The sequence below is a fragment of the Tamandua tetradactyla genome, chromosome 1 (assembly GCF_023851605.1).
Source record: "Tamandua tetradactyla isolate mTamTet1 chromosome 1, mTamTet1.pri, whole genome shotgun sequence".
NCBI classification, from domain to species: Eukaryota; Metazoa; Chordata; class Mammalia; order Pilosa; family Myrmecophagidae; genus Tamandua; species Tamandua tetradactyla.
This window is the reverse complement of record NC_135327.1, coordinates 205,428,685-205,453,053: the sequence shown is the minus strand read 5'-3', so window position 1 is coordinate 205,453,053 and position 24,369 is coordinate 205,428,685. Positions and strand designations below refer to the sequence as shown.

Genomic DNA, 24,369 nt, shown 5'->3' with positions numbered 1-24,369 from the left:
TCTGTCATCCTTCCTAAATGGCCATTGCTCGAAATTTCTGAAACATGATTATGAAGAGGGAAATGACTCCCAAGAAATCTATCAGTCATTTATTTTCAAAAGCAGTATACTTTGAAATAGATCTCTAATTTTCCACATCCTTAGAGCTATATAATAAAACTAATATAGATAATGACCACCTTAATGGTATTGAAAATTAGTCTTTAAAGAAAGTTCATTAAGGCTCATTAAGATCTATACAGATTAGGAAGGTTTTCAGCAGTAAGTTGAAACATTTTCTGGATTTTAGTAGTTATTAAATGTGTTGATATATACTGAAAGAGGAAATTTAACCAGAATAACTAATTCCTGCAACATGCTGGTTAATCAGTAGTTTATTGTTGGAATAGTTGTGTTTTTTTTAGAGTATGTTATTTTGTATAACAAAAGTCCCTCCCTCTTATTTTTCAAAACCACTATGGTAAACTGTAGGAGCGTAATTTTTCATGATGACTTAAGTATATTATATATTATAACTGTTTTGCTTAACATGAGTTCCTTCTCCTTTGCAGACTGTAAAACACATGTGGCCTTTTATTTGCCAATTTATAGAGAAGTTGTTTCGAGAAACAATAGAACCAGCTGTGCGGGGAGCAAACACCCACCTTAGTACCTTTAATTTCACGAAGATTGACATGGGTCAGCAGGTCAGTTTCTTTTTAAATATTCTTACTTTTACACATGGTAGGACTGCTGTAGAAAAACAAAAATTTAAACTACTTAAAATTATTTTTTAGAGCAAACTGTTCACTAAAGTTTGGCTAGTGTATCTTTTCCTATCCTTTTCAGAATCAGTCTCCCAACTTGGAATGCCTTTTCCTTCATCTCTGTCAAGAGAGCCTTCATGTTACCCTCATTCCTTCCACTGTAGTTTTTTGGCCAGTTCAGCTTTCATTGGGTAGTTTCTCTTAGTTCCAAAATTGTCTTTTAGCTTTTCAGCTTTCTGTCCTGTTAGAAAGGAAGTGTAAAATAAGAGTTCACCCTAGTGGTTAAGTAATTTACAATAACCTTAATGTGTTTACCCCTCATAAAAATGTCAAAACACGCACACAATAAGGAGTCTAATATTTGGATTGTAGGTATGTGCATTAATTACATAGTTAATGAGACTTGGGGGAAAGATTTTATTATTGGAATCATTTTATAGAAAAAGGAAAGGTGCTAATTTTTAATAGTGCTTCTAATGAATACCTCAATACTATATTTAAACTAATTGACCATGGCAAGTTTCCTTTTTAAATTTTTTTAAAGTCAGTATTTATAATAATTAGCAATAGTTCAAGTTAACATTGTTTTATATGCCTAATAACTCAGAATTTTATAGTAATTTTAAGTATACACACATATATACACACAATTTATTACGTTAATACACATGCAGCGAAGTCTGACAGCACAAAAATTATGACACTGTATATCTCTTGTTGACATGTCTTAATCTCAATCATTAAAATTTTAATAAATGTATGCAGGAGGATGTCAGAACAACCTAGATTGTTTTGCTTGTGTTTTTTTTGTTTATTCTTGTCATCCCAGTGCTAGGTCATCTGTTGCTCTATGTCAGTGCCCCAAGTCGTTCACAGGCAACACTATTGAAGTTTTATTTGTCACTTCCATAAAAGCTAATTTTCTATATGCAGAAAAATTCTTTGACTCATCTGTAGTTATTCAAAATTCAGTATCTCAAGTGCAGGCTCATCAAATGTGTTTAATCTGCTTTGTGCTGGGTATTTCTTTTCTTAACTTTGAAGTCTAAATAATGTTAAATGCCAGAGGTGTGGTCATCCTGTTATTCAACTGCCAGTTACAGGCTCTGTCTGCAAAAGTGCCTAAATGTGCCTTTATATAATACGTTTTATATTTTTACCTTCCATGACTTTAAAATAACAAAACATATAGGAAAAAACACAATTGTAGGTTAAAATGCTGTAAAGCAGGAATCCGTGATTTACTATCTGATTAGAACCAGTTTAGGCTTTGAGGTCATGTAAACTGTCACATATCCCCTCACTCCCTTTTTTTAATAACCCTTTAAAACTATAAAAGCCATTTGTAGCTTCAGGACTGGATAAGAACAGGCCAAGAGCTAAATTTAGCCCACAGGCTGGAGTTTGCCATCCCTTAATATAAGTTAGTCTCATATTTGTGAAGATTTGAAGCTCTAACTCTAGCTGGATTTATCTTGGGAAGAATTTGCTTATGTTCACATTCTGTTACAAGTTTTTAAAATTTGATACCAGCTAAATAAGAAGATCATTAGAGAATAGTAAGAATATTGAATAGTGCTGATTCAGTAAAGGTAGTTTTGGCATTATCTACTGTACTGACATCTTTCCAGTGGCACATAAAACCTGGCTCTGTAATAAAGGAAAAGAACAAGAACTGCATGGAAAGTGCTGTGAAAGGCACTGCATCAGCACTTAAGATACTGGCCCTATTCCATTAGGCAATTAAATTCTATTGCTTTTCAGATATGTGTCCTTTAACTAGATAATGCTTTATTCATTCTAGAGTGGGATTGTCCCCCCTGTTGCTCTGATATTGGATACCATTTAAGTGGAGGAAAGGGAATATGTAATCTAACACAAATATTTAAAATAAAGGTACTAATTCATGTATGGCTATTTTCAGTTATCATCATAGTGAGCTGATTATGATTTTTAGTGATTCATCTTTCTATACATGTCTTGCTGGCAGTTTTTTTTTTCCAGTTCCTGTTTTCCTTCTGTTGGTTTTCTCTGTTGCAGTCTTTATGTATCTTAGCTAGAATTATAAGGAAAAAGCCCAGGAAGCTGGAATAGTAGGAAATGTATTGACTCTCAAATAAAGAAAGCTTAATTGTACAGCCAGCCGAGAGGTACTATTTTATAAAACTCATCAAAATAAGCATAAGACTCTGAAGGAAACACCTTACCTCATCATTGTCATTGTTTAATGTTCAACTGTTAATTAACAGGTTTATCCAAAAAATAGGAAATAGCCTTGAAATGATGTTATAACTGGGCCCTTGAAATATAACATTTATTATAATCTGCCTTTGCTTTTTACAGTCATTTGATTCTAACTCTTATCATATATTAAGTTTTGAAATTATATGTACAGCTAATATTTTTTAGTCACTCAGCCCCATTTTTGTGAAAATCTAAAGAAATGAAAAATTATAAGACATAAAGAAAAAACGAAAGAAGTTATGTTTCAGTGTAGTAAGGATGGAGTTAGGGGAAAGGAATCAAATTAAATTGGAAGAGAATAGAGGTAAGGGACTTAATATACATCAAAGTATACATCATTACATATATTAATAATAATAATTATAATTCCTGTTTACTGAGTACCTACTATGTGCCAGGTTCTTTTACATTCATCTTGTCATTTAGTTTCACAAAAACTTCATGATATAGATAAATATTATTATCTGCATTTTACAGTGAGGAAACTAAGGAACAGAGGTTAAGTAAATTGCCAAAAGTTAAACAACTAGTACGTTGTAAAAGAATTTGAGTTCCTGTAATTTTGTGCTAAAGCCTGTTCTCTTCATCTGAATGTTATATTGCAAGATACGGTTTTCTTTTTTATCCCCTCCCTACATTTTAAAACAAGCTTCTTCTTGTTTCAGCCCCTTAGGATCAATGGTGTTAAGGTATATACTGAAAATGTAGACAAAAGGCAAATTATTTTGGACCTTCAAATTAGGTAAGTTTTTATTTGTGCTGTAATGGTGTCATAGTTAATGATGTATTAATGTCACTTTGCTATAATCAAAAAGGTGGAGCATATCATGCATAGACTTCTTTCTTACTCTTTCATGAAAGTTGACAAAATTCTTCTTGGAGACCAGATATTATTCACTTTATGGGTCTCGGTTTGTCATAGCCTAGATAAACACCATTCATAAAAATATATTAGATGAAAGAAGTTAAGGATAGTCTCTTGCTCTATGCCTGCATAATAAAGGCTGATTCCTTTTGTCTTGTGTAACAGAAATGTGTGTATTAGTGACCACTGAAGTCCTGTTGACTGACAATGATGTGATTTTAGCAGCTCAGAGTTTTGTTTCTCTTTTTGATTCTTGACTAAGGATCATTTTCTTATAATGTCATCTTTGAGTTTCTAAGTAAATTATATAGTGAATACTGTAGAAGTAGATATGTCACCTTTTGTTTAAGTGAAGACTATAGAATGTTTTTAATGATCTAATATATAAAAATCTTTATTTTAAAAATATTTGGCATTGATGCAAACATTGTCATAAATGCTATAAAAGAGGAAGTTCCTTTTAGCTCTTAAGTTAATGTATAGACTGGACTGTCCACTAAGCTGCAAATAAGCTTCCTGAAGATTGAAACATTTTTCTCTTAGCAGTGTCATGTCCCCAGCACCTTAGTGAGTATTCCATACATATTCGTTCATAAATATTTGACTGAATCAATTAATGGATGTCATTTTGAAATGTTATCTGTTTTTTAGCAGTCATAACAACATGTAAATTATTGTGCTCAGATATTTATGTATCTAAAGCTATGTGCATTTTTGTGTGTTCTGGACAAGAGCCTTAAACTAAATTATTGGTAGTGGAACTGAGGAAGGGGTAATTGGTATTAGGAAATAATTATCAAGCCCTAGGGTGAGGAAAAGGAAAGTTTTAGAATGGCTTTGTATGTAATGGATGGTTTATTGGTGGTTTAACAAACTAGATAGAGGAAAAGTAAATTCTCCATGTGAAGAATCATATAGGTGTTGGTTTTAACACCATACAATAAATATTGGAAGAATTTCACCACAGATGCTTTTTGTTCATCTTTCTAAACTTTTTTGAGTAACATGGGGTTTGTAAGATACATGAAAACCATATTCTATAAAAGATTGCTTCAGAATTAGGAACTTTGTATTATTTTTAAAAATTTTCCTTTGAAAATTGTCATTTCTATATAGTTAACTTTTTATCTATAAAAACCCAAGGTATATATATATCTTCTACACCAGTGGTGTAAGGTGGTGTTGAATCTGGTCATAGTGCACACCTGCAGCCTGGAGCACTAAAATACTGTGATATGGGCCACATTTTACAGTTTTTGTCTATAATCTGATTTTGGTTTCTGTGCTATTGTTTTATTCAGATTATATACTATGCAGTCCATGGCGATTAAAAGAATAGCTAATTTCACTCACTTTATGTAATGCAGAATTTTCTCTTTTCTAGTTTTGTAGGCAATTGTGAGATTGATTTGGAGATCAAGCGATATTTTTGTAGAGCTGGTGTAAAAAGTATACAAGTAAGTTGCTTTTTAAAAAAAAATTCATAGTCTACTAAAGCTCTCTAAGCTATAGTCAAAAAGAAAATTATGAAGTTTTTATTAGCTCAGAATTTATTTGAAATAAATTTTTAGATGAAGGTCGTATTTGAGAGAAACCTGAAGTCAAAGACTTAAAAGTCACTAAGATTATAATGCTTATTCCTTCGTGCATCAATAAGGTAATAGCCCTGTAGAATTATTTTCAATGAAGTATTTTGGTTTACTGTTTGAATTTAGATTCATGGCACAATGCGGGTGATTCTGGAACCACTGATTGGAGACATGCCCTTAATTGGTGCTCTATCTATCTTCTTCCTTAGGAAACCAGTAAGTTAATACTTACTTCATTTTTATCTTCCTATTCACTGATAAGACTGTGTACACACAAAAGAATATTTAAAGCAGAGAAACAAAGTTCTGTCCTTAACTAATTTTTCCTCTTTCTCATGCATGAATCCTGTTTTTTGTACTTCTTTATACCTTAACTGAGGGCTTCATCTCTTTTGATATATGACTATTCCTGATTATAAAAATGTTTGTTATAGAAAATTTGGGAAAACATAAACTTTTAAATTTATTTTTGCATGGGCAGGCCCCAGGAATCAACCTGGGTCTCCAGCCTGGCAGGCAAAAATTCTGCCACTGAGCCACCATTGCACTGCCCAAAACATAAACTTTTTGAAAAAGTATAGGTAGTAGCTAACATTTTATTGAGCACCTATCACTGAATATGATTTACAGAAATTAGCTCATTAGTCCTCAGAACTCTATAGCTAAATATTAATATTATTTCCTTTTACTGATAAGAAACTAGGATTTTGAGAAAGTCACAAAACTAATGAATCTTAGAGCCTGCATATAGGTCCAAATTAGTCATAAGCGTTTATGATCTTAAAACTTGCTGTAATGATTCACCTAAAATCTCCCTATAATTCCGTAGGAGAGAGAAGTACTGTTATTTTGATGCATTTCTTTTTGGTATGTGTATTTAATGAACTACATGTACAGTTTTATATACTATTTTTTAAATATCATAAAGATTTTTTGAAGCCCCTCCCAGCTCCTTTTTTTTAAAACTGTGGTAACATATATACAACCCAAATATCCCATTTTAACCACTTTCAAGTTACATTTCAGTGGCATTAATTACATTCAGTGTTGTACTGCCAGCACCACCATCCACAACCAAAATTTTTCCATCACCCTTAAGAGGAATTCTGCACTCATTAAGCATTGACTCCCCATCCCTCCTACTCATACCCCTGGTAACCTGTATTCTAACTTCTGACTCTATGAATCTGCTTATTTTAATTAGTTCATATAAATGAAGTCATACAGTAGCTCTCTTTTTGTGTCTGGCTTGTTTCATTCAACGTTATGTCTTTAAGGTTTATGCATGTTGTTGCACGTATCCAAATTTCATTCCCTTTTACAATTGAATACTATTCATTGTGTGTATCTACCATATTTTATTTATCCATTCATCTCTTGTTAGATACTTGTTTCCACTTTTTGGCTATTGTGAATAAGGCTTCTATGAACATTGGTGTACAAATATCAATTTGAGTCCCTGCTTTCAATTCTTTTGGGTATACACCTAGAAGTAGAATTGCTGGGTCATATGGTAATTCCTGTATTTAACCTTATGAGGAATTGCCAAATATTTCCAATGGTTGCACCATTTTACATTTACACCAACAATGTCAGAGGATTCCCATTTCTCTGCAATGTCACCAATATTTATTTCTCTTTTTTAAAAATAATAGCTGTTCTGGTGAGTGGGGAATGATATTCTTTGTGGTTAAAGAGTTGGGTATTTTTTTGACTGAATATTTCAACACCATAATACATTGTTATTTTATATGGCTAGATATGTATGTTAGTTTATACTTGAAGTAATCAATACTTATTATTAGTCAAAAAAAGAAAAAAAGGTAATTCCTGCCAGATTGACTTTTATTCCCCCTTGCCTAGACTTCTGCAATCCTCTAGTTGGCTTTCCTGCCTATACTTTTTTTCTTTCTAAGATGCAAACTGATGCCATTCCCCAGTTTAAAATTGCTAGGGGTAGTCTCTCCCTTGCAAACAAGAACCTTGGGATATAGATTGAGTCTCTCTTCCAGTTTCCCACCATTGCTCTTGATGAACATTACTGAGTTCTAACCAAAATTGCAATTATAATTCTAAAAATAGTATCAATCCATCTTCATTACTACCTTCCTGTAATTCTTCCCAAAGAACTGCCTTCTCCTTTGTTTTCACTAGTGTCTGACAATTTTCTGACCATTCTTAAAAACTGAACTTGCACATCCCTATTTTGGACAGAAATGATAAGACTTCCTCCTTGTTTCCATGATTCCATTATAGTACTGGTTACATTGTATAATAATTATTGTTAACTCTTTGAAGACAAGGATCATCTATATCTCCATAGGAATTCAGTTAATGTTTGATGGATGAATTAATCTGTTTCTGAAATATCTCTTCAAGGTAGGCCATTTTTAAAATCCTTGATAAGTCCTTGATAAGGTATCATTAACATAATGTATAATTTAATACAAGAATATTAATTTGTATAACTTGATTCAAATACCTTGCCAGATATTATTATTGGCCTTTAAAACATAGGTTTGTCTAGACCAAACCACTGAGTTTACTTACACTTTGTACGTGTGTTATTTTTCTGTATAAAAACTCAAAAAGAATTGTGTCATCTTTCTATTACCTCTAAAATTATTAACCTCATTTGCCATTCCATTGCTTAAAAGGTTTACTGTGAATGTATTTTACATACACAAAATATGGTAAAATTCAAAATCTGTTAGGGAAACTCTATGGTAGATTTTACTTCATTAACATTTTGAGACATAAAGAGGACCATAAAATATTTAAAATTTGTGGTAGTTTTTCATCTACCAGTAGTTAAAAAACCAGTATGTTTAAGGAAGTGGTTTCATTAATGACTATAAAAAGCTAGTTTTTAGTAAATTGTTGGGCATTTTTAATTTACCCGTCTTTCACTGGGAGCACTTTTAACAGTTTAAAGAAAGGTGAGTTTTTTGTAGGTTTTTTTTTTTCCGCTTCAGTTCAGAATATAACAAAATCCAAATCTTTATCTCTTCCTCAAAACTTAGTACTACTCTTACTTAGTTTGGTCTGTCACACCTTTATTTACCATTAAAGTAACATTATAATATTAACTGCCAAATTAAATTCTAGTGCTCAGAAAAAGAAGGATGAGGCTGAAAGGTTCAGAATTATTCATTTCCTTATATGGTGACTAAAGCCACCAAACATATGCCTCAAAGAGAAGGGAATTTTTTAGTTACTTTCAACTGGAAAATATGAAAATAGAATTCACTGCTATCTGCCAAGTAATTCTTCCTCACTCTAGTGAAAAATATAGCTAGAAGGGTTTTTAGTTTTTCTTTCCTACTATGCAGATGACTTAGAAGCATAGTGCCAGAGAGCTGTATAAAACCTTTACACAATTTTCTGCTTGAGGATTTGTTTAGATTCATTTCAATAATGTACTGCTTATTGAAAAGAAATCTAAAAATTCCTTATGTGATTAATATTTGGAGCATAGTAGAGGGCAGTAAAGTTTACGGTTAAGTAATAGCCTTGGGTATCATACAACCTGGTTTTCCACTTCTGGTTCTGTCTCTCTTTACTGTGAGCTTTGAACAATTGATTTAATTCCTCTAAGCCTCAGTTTCCCCATCTGTAAAATGGGAATGACAGTTAATACCTCCAAAATTAAATGTGAAGATTAAATATCAATGAATGTAAAATACTTAGTACAGTGCCTGGCATATAGTAAGTCCTCAAATTTTTTAAAATTAAATATTTTCCTACATACAGGCCTAACGTTCTGGTGAAGTCTTGACGCCAGAAGTGCATTATTGATGAGGAGACGTGCTTGGTTCTGATGAGAACCAGAACAAACCAGTGGTTGACACTGAATGTGTCCCAGGCTAACAAGCCTGATAGTTGTTGGATATGACTCTGGCACACATTCTTAGAGTTCTTAGGTCTTTTTTTTTTTCAGATTTATTCCAAGTGTATGGATTACACTATAATAAATCCAGGGAGTCTTTTCCAGAACTGCTCTAAAAGATGTTCCTAGGCTTACTCTGAATTTATCTTAAGCAGGTCTTCCCAGTTAGATGAGAAGATGCTTGCTACTTGAGTCTTTTAAATCAGAGATTAAGTTTCTTCCTCTGTAAAATGAGAATAGTACCTGCGTTTTAAAGTTATTGTGAGAAAGGTGGTGCATGAGTAGTTCAGTAACAGAATTCTCACCTGCCATGTGAGAGACCTGGATTCAATTCCCGACCCATGTACTGCCCCCCTCACCCCTCACCCCCCAAAAAAATAAAGTTATTGTGAGAAGAAATTGAAACATCTTAGCTAGAACTCAAGCAATTGAGCCACCTTAAGCAAAGAAAAGAATAAGGAAGATTTATTTAAAAGTAAAAATACCATATATTGGTGTCTAGTGGAACCTGTGCATGAAACTGCACTTTAGTCTCAGGAATAAAATGGAACCAGGAATTTGAAGCCACTGTGATTGTCATCCATACCCATTTCTCTGCCTTGGTTTTATTATTCTATTTTCCTGTGGGACTAGCTTCCTCTGGTTCTCCAACCCACATGCAAAAAATATGGCTGCCAAAAGCCACTAGACTGACACTGAATGTTCCCATCTTCCCTTCATTCTTCCCTGTTTCACCTGTGTCAGAATCCTACCCCTAGACCTAACCAGAATAACAGTTTGCAATGTTTGAACAAGGCATCCAGAAGTCTATACCTTTAACCTTTCAGATAAGGTAGCAGTGTGGTAGAGAGAGACAGGGCTGGGCAGACAAATTAGTAGGAGTCTTCTAGATTGAAGAGATCTCCTGTCTTAGATGACACATCAAAATAACCTGAGAGTATTACTCTGCTTGGATCTGTCTTCCTATTTAGGGGAAGTCTTGCCCCACACCCAGTGGTACATTGAAGTTACTTGTTATTAGACCTAGCTTGCTAATCTAGGTAGATAAGAGTTAGAGAGAATATGCTCTGTTGTCCTGGTCCATCCTCATTTTTGGCAGGCCCTACAGCTCTTGATGGATGAACTAAAGTATCTCTTCAAGATATGCCATTTTTAAAATCCTTGACAAGGATTTCAGGTTTTAGGAGTGGTGCTTTCTCAAGGATCTCGTTCCCCCCTTGCTTGGCAGTCAAACTCTGCCTTGTATCTTGGTTAGGCCTTGGACAGGAGAGAGTTTGTGTACTTCCTCTCCACCAGTATGGGATCTCTAATGATCTCGGCTTGGGATTGCTTCCTATCTGTCTCCAAAGAATTTTTTTCCCTGTCCTCTAAGTGCAGTGTGTCTTCACCTGTGCCCTGAGCTGGGGTACTTCCTTTACCCCAGTGGCTTAAGGCTTTTCTCCTGAAAGTAGAAAGATTTAAGTGAGGCTGTGTGCCTTTCCTGCACCACTAAGGAAAGCTTTCTCCCTGATGCCCAATCCTTCTAGGAAGTACACAGTGTAGACTCCCTTGTGTCTGTGGATTTCGTGGGTTCTGTACACTCTAACTCACTCACACTGGTCTTTAGCCAATTAGTTAAAATTTTTAACTGAAATCATTCTACCTGCCTCTGTGGTAGTCTCCTCTTCCTCTCAGGCTCTGCTCCAGGTAAGCCAGTGCTTACTTTTCATCTCTCCTTAGAGGTGCCTCCAAGAAAAGAGTTCAAACTATCTGCTTGACCTATTCCTTAGCTCTCCATGAGTTCAAGAATGAAGTTCTTTATAAATTTTCTGCATCCAAGGTGGAAGCCAAAGTCTTGGGGCCTTTAAATCATAAGAAAAAATATTCTTAAATTTTTACCATCTGCCCAAATCGATGAAATTAAAAACTCTAGTGGGGCAGTGCAACGGTTTGTGGCAAGAATTCTCGCCTGCCGAGCTGGAGACCTGGATTCAATTCCCGGAGCCTGTCCATGCCAAAAAAAGTAAAAAAAAAACTCTAAGGAAGGTTGGGAGCCCTCTCAGTCTGTATTTTCAACAGATCCCCCCAGATGGTTTGTCCTATAGAACATCCTGTACTTAGTCCTGTAGAACATCCTGTACTTAGGATGATTGGCATATGGTAAATGCTCAGATAAATAGTTGCCATTGTTGAACTATAAAATTTACTATATTCATCAGGCAAATACATTATGGAAAAGTAGAAGAGAAAAAGATCATCTCTGTGATTTTCATGAAATACATATATTTCATAAAATACATGAATACATTGTACCAATTGAAACTTGACATTCTTTGATAATTCTAAAACCATGTTACACATTCTATTTCTCACAGAAAAGCCACAGCAGCTCAAAGAAATGATTTCATGTGTTTTGAAAATACAAGTTTCACTCTCTCTTCTGTTTGTTTCCTGAAATAGAAATCTTAGTCATCCAGCTGCAGTGGTTTCAGTTGTTGTGATGCTTGTTGTCTTTATGTGGGGAGGAAAGCGTACTAATTTTAGTTGCTTTTCAAAAGACTCTTTCTAAAACACTACGCTGATCATGATCCTCTGGTATTTCTCGTGTCCAGTGTATAGATTTTTCAGACTAAATTTTTAAATCACTTTTTCTATCTCACACATTCAACACACAAATACTCACTCGCTCACTCATTTTTTACCCAGTTTATGTTTTTACTGCTCCCTAACTCTTCTTCTGTGCTCAGGGATATGTCATGCTTATTCCCCTTCATTGCCTTTAAGCATGTAGATCTCTTTGCCTGGGAGGTTGGTCTTCTTGCATTTAAATCTCTCTTTTTTTTTAAACTCCAGCTGGGTCCAGTTCTTCCATGAATCCTGCTGTTGCTTCACTGACATTTGTTTCTCTAAGCTTCAGTAGCATTTAAATGTACATCAGTCATTTTGACAAGAATCATGTGTATATACCCACTGTCGTCTGCCTAGCTTAAACTCTCTCAGACTAAAAATGCTTTGTTTTACACTTTTGAACCTCCATAATCAATAATTAACATTCTTTTGAGGTTGTCTTGGAAAAAGTAATAAAACTGTTTTTTTGAAATTGTTCTTAGACAAGTTGTCAGAAATATTTACTGCTTGTTTGATTTCTGTTTGTTGATATATAGGTATAAGTGCATCATCTGGAATTAAAGTGGGACATAAAAACTGTTTCAAAAATAAAAGAATAAATGTGCTTTTTTTTTCCCTAATGCTTTTACAGAGCATTACTTGTTACTTTTACTAATAGTATCTAGCTGTCAGGGCCAGTGGTTTTATGCTGCTTTTTAGATATTTCTGGTTTGTTTTTAAATTTAGCCATCGAAAATAGCTAGAACTAATGATGCCATCTTCAAGACATGGGAGATTTTATTTTAATGGTGTCTATATCTAAATGTCTACAGATTCTAGGCCTACATGATCCAATAACCAATAAACCCATGTTCTTCTTTAAATTTAAATTAAATTAAATTTAAAATCCAATTCCTCAGTTGAACTAACCAAATTTCAAGTACTCAGTTTCTGCATGTGACTTGTGGTTACCATACTGAACAGCACAGGCATAAAACATACCTGTCATTGCAGGAAGTTTAAAGTAACTTTGGGTGTGGACTGTTTTGATGTTGTAAAATGACTGCTGTCTTTCTTAACTAAAATTTACATTCAGCGTATCCACCCAAAAATGTCAATTATGAAAGCTTTTGACAAGATGAATTTAGTTACAGAAAACATTATCATTTTACAGATATTTGCTTCTAATGCTGTAGTCTTCTCCTTTGAGTATTTTAAACAAAAACTTTTTACATGGAAAGTTTTGCATATAAAACATGCATAAAAGAGCAAGAATGATATACTTAATGACATATACCTATTACTCAGCTTGAACAGTTACCGATATTTTGACAATTTTGTTTCATTTATCCCTGGATCCCTTTTTCCTTTGGTTGCTGGAGTGTTTTTAAGCAAATCATAGATAAGTCGTTTCATCCATAAATGCATCTCTGAAGATTTTTTAAATAAAACTCCATGCCATTGTCATGCCTAATAAAATTTGGCAAAATTGCTTAATATCATGTGATATCCAGCTAGATTAAAATGGCAAGCATATCTATTTAAATGTATATTCATACATGTATACTGTTGGATTTCAGAAAAAGAATTCTAAGAGCAAAAGGAGCTCCTGATGCAGAGCCCCCCTCCTCAGCATCCTTGGCAGTTCCAAGGACCCAGCTATGAACCAATTGCCATACTAGCTAGTATTGTATCCTCCAGACGGCACTGCTGATAACACCCTCCCCTGCCAGCATCTCACCCTGCCTGATACATGCACCTGCACATTAAAGGAGAATACTTCAACAATCTATCATACCTTAAGTTAATAAGCCCTCATCCAGTCAAGGGACAACACACCACCTAATGAGCACCCTCCCCTCCTGGCATCATTTTCCCTTTAAGACACAACTCCCAGAACAAAAAGTCGAAACTATTTTTCTATTTTCCACAGACCTTTGTGTCATTGGCTGCCTTCGCGTCCCCAATAAATATGTTAAGCTTTGACTCGCTGTCTCATGTGGAATCCTTAACAACCCCATGCCTAACATATATATATGTAAATGCTGAGAGATTTATTATAGGAATTGGCTCACCCAACTGTGGGAACTGTCAAGTCCAAATTCTGTAGAGTAGGCCACAAGATAGAAACTGATGAAATTGACAATTGAATTTCCCAATAGGCTGACTGCAGTAGAGATAGAAATTCTTTTTCTGACTGCAGAGAACTTCGGTCCTCCCTGTAAGGCCTCCGATGATTTACTCTCATTGCTGAAGGCAATCTGCTTTGTGATTGTAGATGTAATCAGCTGTAGATGAAATCACCTGGTTAATGATTTAAATCCATCTATGAAATACCCTTACAGGAACAGTCAGGCCAGTGCTTAGTTGACCAAACAACTGGACACCATAACCTAGCTAAGTTGGCACATGAAATTAATCATAACAGTCCATTTTCAAATTTCTCCAGTTGTCTCAAAAATGCCTTTTTATAGCTGGCTTTTCAAATCAGATCCAAGCAAAGTTTATACTTTACATTTGGTTGTTATATCTCTAAAGACCTTTATATTCCTCTTCTTCGTTTTCCCCCATGCTTTTGATTGGTTGAAGATACCGGATTATTTACCACACATCTTTATATTATATTTATATATATACCACACATCTGGCTTGGCTAATTAATTATGGTGTCTTTTAATTTATTCTGCTGTCTTCTATATTTCCCATGAACTAGTAGTTAGATTTATAGGCTTGATTAGATTCACTTTTAGTTTTTAGTTGCTGTTGTGTATTTTCTATTATATAACTTCGTGAGCATCAAGTAATTTCACTTTTAGTATTGCTGAAATTAATCACTTGGTGGTGTCAGCATGACCTGTCAATCTTTAGAATTCCATTTCAGTCTTTCACCTGGAAGTTGATCCTTGCCTACATTCATCATTACTTTAGGGCAATAGTTCTGAAGTGTGGTCTCTAGACCAGCAGCTTCAGCATCACCTTAGAACTTGTTAGAAATGAAAATTCTTGGACCTTATCTTAAAGCAAAAACTCTGGAAGTGGATCTCGGCAATCTACATTTTAACAAAGCTTCCAGGTAACTATGATACAAACTGAAGTTTTAAACCATTGCAATAGGGGTTGCAAAATAGCCCATTTTGGATTTTATCATTCTATCTGCATCGTTTTACCTAAATTATCTTTAAGAACATTCCTTCATCAGCAATTTGGTAACCCTAAAGTGAATCTCACATGAAGGACATTTAAATGGATGTTTCTCTTTATTTTTCAATTATTGGGATAAGAAGTTGGTGCCCTAACAGTCTCCAAAAGTGACCAGTAATTTTTCATTTTCAATTCATGGATTTTTCACTTTTCACTGGGATCCAGTCCACTACAATCATTATCTTTTTGATACTCAAATTGTCCCATTTAGTGATTTATGGCCACTTCAGTTGATTCCTGTATCATTTTGACAATACCTCTCATTAGTTTTTCTGTGTGTCTTTGCTTCCTGATACAGTAAGATGCCCCAGGCTCATCTTGCTCAGTTTCTGCCCCAGTCCTAGACTCAGCCATTTCTTCAAAGTCCGTGATTCCTTTTAGGGGAAAATGTACTTAGAGATCATAATTAAGGTGCTAGGAGATGCTGGTTGCCCTTGGGCCTATTAGTAGAGCCAGTTAGGAAAAACCTTTGTTTTAAAAGAGAAGAGGGGAAAAAAAGCATGAGTTCATACTTATATTTGCAATTAAAATGTAAGATTAGGGTGGGCAACGGTGGCTCAGTGGCAGAGTTCTCGTCTGCCATGCCGGAGACCCGGGTTTGATTCCTGGTGCCTGCCCATGCAAAAAAAAAAAAGAATAAGATTACCTGATTTTTTCTTTCTTGATTTTTACTTATATCTCATTTTTCTTATGCTGAAAAATCTTAATCTTTCAAGGATTTTAAAAATTCTTGTGTTTTCCTTTAGTTTTGTCCTACCCAAAAGAATCTTGACTCTTCTAGTTCATATTTGTTTATAATCATCATTTCCAAAAGGAATTTGAGCAATTTTGTACTCTAACTTTATGGGTAATTGAGAACATGCAGTTTTGCTTACACATTGCTTATGTGAATGAAACACAAATAATTTTATTATGTATAATATCCATTTTGATAGGAAAAAAGCAGTATTTTTAATCAATAGTTTCTATCAGTCCATATCTCTTAATGGAAGCTTAAATTGAATACTAATTATTCTAAGATAAATATCCACTAGAAAAGTGAGCAAAGAAATTCATAGTAAAAGAATAGCAATGACCAATGAATGGATGGAGCATGCCTACTGATCATCAGGAAAATGCAAAATTAAAGCAATGTTAAACTACCATTTTTTTTGCTGTGAGATGGACTAATTTTTAATACCTGGTTTTGGAAAGGCCAAGGAAAAAGGACATTTTCACACACTGTTGGTGGGAATATAAATTGCCACAGTATTTTTGGAAGGCAATTGGGAAATATCTGCCAGCAGTTAAAATGAACATAAATCTTAGACAGAAAATCTCAGTCATTGAACATTGGTCCATAGAAATACTTTCACATGTATACAAAAATATTTGTGCAAAGATTTTCACTGAAGCATTACTTATAAGAATAATTAAAAAGAAATTGCAAATAGTCTAAGTATCCATCAATAAGATGGGTATATAAATTACTGGATCATTATACTAGAGTCCTAGAGAAAACTATGGCATTATCAAACAAACAAACAAAAAACAGAAACAAAGCAGAGGCAGCTCTCCATATGCAAACAAAGAATGGGGTTCTTGATATATTACAAAAGGAAAAAAAAAGTTTAAGCCATATTATATACAAATCCATTTTGTTTATGAAGAAACAAACCTATGTGCATTTCATCTGGTTATTGAAAATAGTAAAGGTAATGTTTGGCACCTAATATTTTTGCCCTTTTTTAAAACAGCTTTTGGAAATTAACTGGACAGGACTAACTAATCTTCTAGATATTCCTGGATTGAAGTAAGTATTATGTAATGCTTTATAATTGTTAATTTATTAATGATGTAATATACATTCTCAGTATTATAAAATTATCAGAATGGTTAAGACCTATGTCTCCCAGATGGAATTAGTCCTATCTCGTAGATTCCCGTATGTAAAATGAGTGTAGTTGGGATTTGGTTTTTGTAACCATGTGTAAAACTACTTAAATTCAAATGAGCTAAAATTAATATCGTTTTAGGAATGCCTTAAACTGAGTCACATAGCCTTTGTTTTACTTTTCATTCATTATGAGGCATCTTCCAAGTCTTGGTAATTTGGAAGTAATGACCTCTTAATAACATATAAATTAATTTTTAAATTTATTTTTTATTTATTTTTCCGAAAACAAAATGAAAACTTTAAAAGTTGTTTCAAAAATAACCTTCTCCACGTTCTTTTCAAGCTATAGCTAAACACTTCCCTTTTTGCCTTTTGTTGCCTTTACTCAATTTTCCATGAAAGGAATAGGTATCAATACTGGACCTAGCTAACTTTGTAAAATTCCTCCAGAAATTTTAGTTTGAGAGGTAAGGAACTTGAAGTTTTTATATATCACTGGGAGTCCCTTCATTATTCTGTAACAATCTAGTGCTTAAAATGAGAAAAATTTAATATAATAAAGATTTGAGAACTTTAAGTGCACATTCCTACTTTAAAAGAAATGAAGTCATTCCAGTTGTGTCACAGTCCATCTAATTTTGTCACAATCCATCTTAAATGGTAGATGGTGATTATTTATGACAAACCTATTAGTCACTACCAAAGAGGAAGATCTGAAATTACAGCCTTCTAAACTTGATTTTGCTGGTTTTACTATTTTATTTGTAGGTTAAAGTGCATTAGTTATTGGTTAAAGTTATATGTGTTTCTAGTAGAAACATAATAAGCATGTGTATATAATATATATATATATATATATATATATATATCACTCTTTTTTTCCCTAACATAGCTTAGAAATTAAATTATGAAAGCCTTGATTAGATTGTGTTTTCTCTTACTATGTATTTATTTATAACTCTGAAATGGCCATTGGATGGAATTTTTTGTTTCATTATTAAGGGAAAATTAAGGCTTTAATAAATGAAGGCATAGTCATAATAAGTCTTTTTTTAGGTACTGTGATTTGCTGTACAAAGACAAATACTGTCATCTTTAGAAGGAAAGTACAACTTAAAAAGATAAGTTGTTAATGTGTTCATTAGGTCTTGGATGCAAACATCAAACTCAACCCAAACTGTTTTAAGTAAACACATACCTACCTTCCTAAGTACATATATACATAGTGTTTTTTAGACAGTTTATTTATTCACCTGACAAATATGTACTTAGTGTCTGCTATGAGCCAGCCATTATTCTTAGTGCTTGGGATATAGTTATAAACTGAGCAATAAAAAAACCTAGCTGCCGTGGAGTTTACATTCTAGTGGATCATGAACCTGAAAAGCCTGACTTCAGGCATAGCTAGGTATTGATGTCCAAGTGATAGCATCTCTCTCTCCAACTTTTGACTCGGCTTTTCTCTTTGTGACTTTGTTCTCAGTCAGGCTCTTACTATGTAGTAACAGCTTCTAGCTTCTATTCTGCAAATTTAGCAACCTTAGTTGAAAAAGACTTCTTCCCACTAGTTCCACCAAAAGTTCAAGAGTTGATTTTTACTTGTCCATCAGATACCCATCTTTGAACAAATTCCTATGATTCTAATGAATTGGGTTGGATCTTATAGCCACCCCTAGAGGAGACAGAAATGGGTAACCTGCATCAGAAAGTATTATTCAAACCATAAACTCTGAGAATGAGAATGATCCCCCAAGGGAAAACTTTTGCTAGAAGTAAGGGGAATGCGTACTTCTTAGTCAGGCAAAAATAACAAATATTTACTATAGTTTAGAGTAGAAAAAATATTTTGTTCTAATTCCTCTTCAGTATCAAGGGAGAACTGAAATAAAGCATTGGACTATGGCACATCTAGTGTATAAATAACATTGTATTAATTACCGTAACGGGAAAAAATCAAAAGAATATGTTCTGACCTTGGCAGGCTTACAGTCTGGAGAAATCAATTCCAAATCATGTCATTTAAAAGGGATTATGTGTGTGGTATGTGTATGTGTGTATCCATTTTATTTAATAATTTGTATGTTGACAGGTGTTTTTTATGTTGTAGAAGCTTTTAGCTACAGTTTAAATATTATGTAGAAGGTAAAACATTTTACATTCTAAACAGAATTATATATATATTATTAAAACACGTATTCTTATTACATATATGTAGAGAAAATATATGCACACACACACATTAAAAAATAAGGTGTCCACATTCTAAAAAGTATATAAAAACATCCCTTTTAAATAAAATGGTATATATTAAAAGTTGCAGAATAAATATAACATTTTATATAAATGTTATATACTAAAATATACATACATAAAATTAGGACTACTATTTCTGACCCAGGGACTTTCTATCACATAAGCCACATGATTTTATGTTATAAAAGTAAATATATGGACCTAGCATAATGAAATCTTGCTATAAGCTTTATAAAACTAGCATCTACATGCTATATTCCGTTATACAAAAGAACCCACAGTATTATAAAGTACATATAATGCCTGGATTACTTAATTCTACTAAAACATAAATTTTAGTAATTTAATATTATTGTCTTTAATAAAGAGCCTTAAACTGAGTGTTGAAGGTATAAGAAGAAATTATAAATAGAAGCAGAAAGAAAGTTGGTAATACTAAATGTGGTGAGAAAGGTGACAGGTTTTACACATGAGTTTTTGATAAATAGGAAAAATTATGAAGGACAAAGGATCAGGCAAAATATGAGAAAGGGCCATTACTATGTAATAAAATCGGCAAACGTAAAGACAATTCAAGAAAAGTAACCAGCTAAATGGTAAAACGTCAGTGAATGACTAAAGGATCAGTATCCAGCAGTCCTGCTGTTTCAGAGAAGGCTAGAAGTTTGTTAAAGCATATAAAGGCTAATGATGTTGAAAATGCCTCTGATGGAATTTTTACCAAAATTTGCTGATAGTCTCATAGCTGTGAGTCAAATAAGATAGAATGGTAAGGTGGTTGTGTATTACCATACTAGTTAAGAAATTCTTTTAAACATTTAAATAATCAATAAAGGGTTACCCACTTCAATAGATTTTTCAGTATAAATAAAAATAATATATGAGTGGGGGTGGGGTATCTAAAGTTGGAAGAGTATGCTTTGTATTAAAGCTTTGAAAGGCCACACATACCCCTATTTAATGAACATATTTCCAGTCTGCAGGCTTAAAACCTTCTTAGTCTCTTTGGAATCATTAACAGTCTAATTATCTGACCTGTGTTCATTAGTAGGGTAGTGTTGTTGTTTTGTCTTTTTCCCATATTAAACTGTAAGGAGCTTAAGTTAAAGTACCATATCTTGTTTGTCATTGAATATGGAGAGCTTGGCACAAGACCTGGCTTGTAGTGAGAACTCAGTCATTATCCATTGAATAATGATGACTATCATCCTGTACCAGTGGATATTTTTATATGCACAATTACTTTACTTGTGCATGTTAATAATTTTAACATCTAAAAATGTACTGGCAAGAAGTAAGTTTTTTTTAAATGTTCAGTCAAAGTAAAGGTAATCTATAGCAGTAAAACCTGCATTTAGATATACTTTCAAAAGTAATTCCACAAACACATACTGAATTCTCACAATTATCCTAAAAAATAGACAGAAAATATATTAAAAGTATATTTATTTCTTTAATCTAAATAATTTTATTCATCTTACTGAATTCCCTGTGCAGTGTTGTATATAAAATTATTACAGTATTCTATACCCATGTAAAGTGTTTGATAATGTATGAAGAGGGAGTAACTGAATTATTTTATTTCATTGGGATATATGTATACAACAGCAGAGCGAAATTTAATGTTAATAAACATGGGATGGGTAAATGGGTATTTGCTACATTATTCTCTACACTTCTATCTATAGTTAAGATATTTTGTTTAAAATTTAATGAAATGTATCTAATTCAATAATAAATCCATAATAAAAATTATTTAGGAAATTATGAAATGTTAAAGTATTACCTTGTATTCTAAGAATAAATCCTACATGATAGTCACCACAGCAATATAGCAATGAAACTATTGAAATGCTGGTTTTAAATATTTTGCTTGAGAAATCAGACAACTCCTGTTCTATAAATGGGATCTTGATGTCATGTTTATGATAAGTTTATTGTTAAAGTTGATAGCAGGTACTGATATGTCTGGTTTGTTCTTTTTACCTCCCAACTAATAGTGGCTTGTCAGATACTATCATTCTGGATATAATATCAAACTATTTGGTGCTTCCTAATCGAATCACTGTTCCTCTTGTCAGTGAAGTTCAAATAGCTCAGTTGCGGTTTCCTATACCAAAGGTAAGTATACTTTACCATCCATTAATATTTAAAAAAAGATATTGCAGACCTTTTCAAATACTTGGACATTATAACTTATATTTCTCTTAACAGCTAACTTGCCACAGTATATCTTAATTCAACAAATGTTATTGCTAGTCCCAAATGACAACTGTGAGTTACACAAACAATTTAGTTATCTTAGAAAGCACATATTTTTATTTCTTTTTATAAATATGTAACATCTTTAAAAGACGATAGCCAGTTTTCCTGAAGATCATTATGAGAACTTTGTATCAGGATTTATAGTCATTTTCTGTCAAACATTAGGATATGGTTATCTTTGGAGTCATTTAATAAATAACATGTTAGAAGGATCACTCTTATCACAAATACCATTGATAAAAATGGAAAAAGCATGGGTTTGCTGTGGAACCAGTTAGGAATAGATTTGAGTCATAGCTGTTAAGCTGAGCTTAGTAGTAGCTTCACTTTGGGGGGCATATCACTTGGTATGTCTAAGTCTCAATGTCTTCATCTGCAAAATGAGGATGATGCCAAGCACAAAGAGTTAAGTTAGAGATGTTGGAGTCATCTTCATTTGAGTAAACTAAATAACTACATTCAAAGATTGGCTAAGAACATTAAATTCCTTTGCTCTTAGTGTTCCCTCTGCTAGGAAAATTCCTTCTCCAGATACCTATATGGTTCATTCCTCTCCTTTATCAGGTCTTTGTTCAGAAGTCATCATAACAGAGAAGGTACCCTGTTCTCCCTATCTAAAACAATACTATTTTGACAGTCTTCTTACCCTGCTTTAATTATATTGTTAGCACCTGTCACCTGACATATTATATATTTATTTTCTTAGTTTTAGTATTTTCGCCTTAAGGATCTTTATTTTGTTCACTTTCATATCCCCAGTTCTTAGAACAGTACCAGATACATTGCCATCATTCCATATTTGTTAAATGAACAAAAGTCTAAAAGTTTGTTCTTGTTCTTTTTAGGGTGTTCTAAGGATACATTTTATTGAAGCACAGGATCTTCAAGGAAAAGATACTTATCTTAAGGGACTCGTCAAGGGAAAGTCAGATCCATATGGAATTATTCGAGTTGGCAACCAAATCTTCCAAAGCAAAGTTATCAAAGAAAATCTTAGTCCAAAGTGGAATGAAGTTTATGAGGTAAGATATTGAGTCAAATAATGTAGCTACATTTAGTCTGGTAAACCGATCAGGTATATCTGAATTCTGATTCCAGTTACATCATAGTTTGACAAATTTAGGCAGTAATTGAAAATCTCTTCATTTTAATTTCCCATCTTTAAAAATATATTATACCATCCAAACTTATCTCACAACATTCTTGTGAGAGAAACAAAATGCTGATACATAACATTTTAACCTTAATTGTGTAATGCTATCACAGTAAATAACTGACATAATATTTTTTATAAGGTGAAGTTTATTGTCTTTTTCTAATTATAAAATGTAATATGCAATAATTACACTAAACACATGAAAAGTGAGAACAATCATACCCTGTTTTGTAAACTTTTCATTTACTATATCTATATATCTGTACATGTCAAATATAGATCTACTTAGTGTTTAATATCTATTCCACTGAATAGAGGCCATACCTTATTTATTTACCCAGAGAGGTCTAGGTTATTTTCAGTTAAGTATTATAAACAATGTTTGCAAATGTAACATTTCTTCACTTGGCCAAGTTTTCCACAGATAAAGTACTTCAAAGTGTAACTGCCAGATCAAAAGTTACAAATTTGTTAAAGAACTTCATCTATTTTTTTGAAAAATACTTTTCATAAAACTAGTGTAATTTATACTCCCACCAGCATCCCATTTCCCCACTCATGTCTCAGTCCTTTGTGTTGCCAGATTTCTTAATCTCTAAGTGGTAGTAAAATGGATAATTTGTAGTTATTCCACCGTAACAGTTAATGTTCAGAATGTAACAGTTTAAGGGCTAGAATGATGTATTCTGCATCTTTGAGTCTGTCCCAAAACTTGTATAGGTCCAGGTTTGTGGTTGAAGCCCTGGGAACATGTTTTGGAGTAATTAAACCTGACCCAGTTGAGATGTAATCCCAGATAAATAGAAAACAAATGATAGTATTTCATAATTATCTCCTAGTTATCAAGAAATAATTGTGACTTGACAGTAAGGAAATGTAAAGTTTTAAAAACTATTTACCTCTGGAGAAAAATACATAGTAATATATATTATAATCATTGCACTTAATAGATGACTATATTAGTAAAAATGCAAAATAACTACTAATCAATAATTTTTCAGGCTTTAGTTTATGAACATCCTGGACAGGAATTAGAAATTGAGCTCTTTGATGAAGACCCAGATAAGGATGACTTTCTAGGAAGGTAAATCCTTTGTGAATAATTGAAGGATCACTTTTTTTTTTCAGAATCACTCTTAAAATTACAAAATAGCTTTTAAAATATATTTACTTGTGTGTGTATATTTTAAATGACTTTTAGATATAATATTTGTCTCACCTTAGATTTCTTAAAACTTTTTTTTCCCTAGAAAGTTTCACATTTAAATAAGAGGAAAGAAAGCTTCAAGATCTGTGCTTTCCATCACAGTAGCCATTGACCACATGTAGCTATTTAAATTAAATTAAATTAAAGTAAAAATTAATTTCCTCAGTTGCACTAACCACATTTGAAGTGCTCAACATCCACTTTTCTATCTTCAAAGAAAGTTCTATTGGATAGCTCTGTTCCAGATCATCAAAATGGGTTTTTAAAATTTTGATAAATATTTTATGTTCAAGTTGCTGAGTTAATTTTTGATTGAGACTAATTTATATTGTGTCTACACAATAGCAAAATAAATATTCATTTGTTTACTTCCATTGAACAATAAGTACAGCTGAAAAAATTGAAATTTAAAAAAATGCACTTCTACTTAATATTTATTATTTAACAGAATTCAGTTATTAAATGAACTTATTGTGGCAAAAAAAAAAATTT

The 24,369-nt window shown here is 33.0% G+C and overlaps 1 protein-coding gene across 3 annotated transcripts in view; it reads left to right on the top strand.

Annotated features, from left to right (window-relative positions):
- The window catches only part of ESYT2 (extended synaptotagmin 2), a 97,304-nt gene that overhangs the window by 36,493 nt on the left and 36,442 nt on the right, over positions 1 to 24,369 (top strand). For all 3 annotated transcript variants that reach the window (XM_077151641.1, XM_077151632.1, XM_077151647.1), the window contains exons 3-10: positions 552 to 686; positions 3,656 to 3,732; positions 5,240 to 5,312; positions 5,571 to 5,660; positions 16,857 to 16,912; positions 21,250 to 21,370; positions 22,360 to 22,536; positions 23,672 to 23,754. In XM_077151641.1, the coding sequence (XP_077007756.1) occupies positions 552 to 686; positions 3,656 to 3,732; positions 5,240 to 5,312; positions 5,571 to 5,660; positions 16,857 to 16,912; positions 21,250 to 21,370; positions 22,360 to 22,536; positions 23,672 to 23,754 (812 nt within the window). The remainder of the gene's footprint in view (positions 1 to 551; positions 687 to 3,655; positions 3,733 to 5,239; positions 5,313 to 5,570; positions 5,661 to 16,856; positions 16,913 to 21,249; positions 21,371 to 22,359; positions 22,537 to 23,671; positions 23,755 to 24,369) is intronic.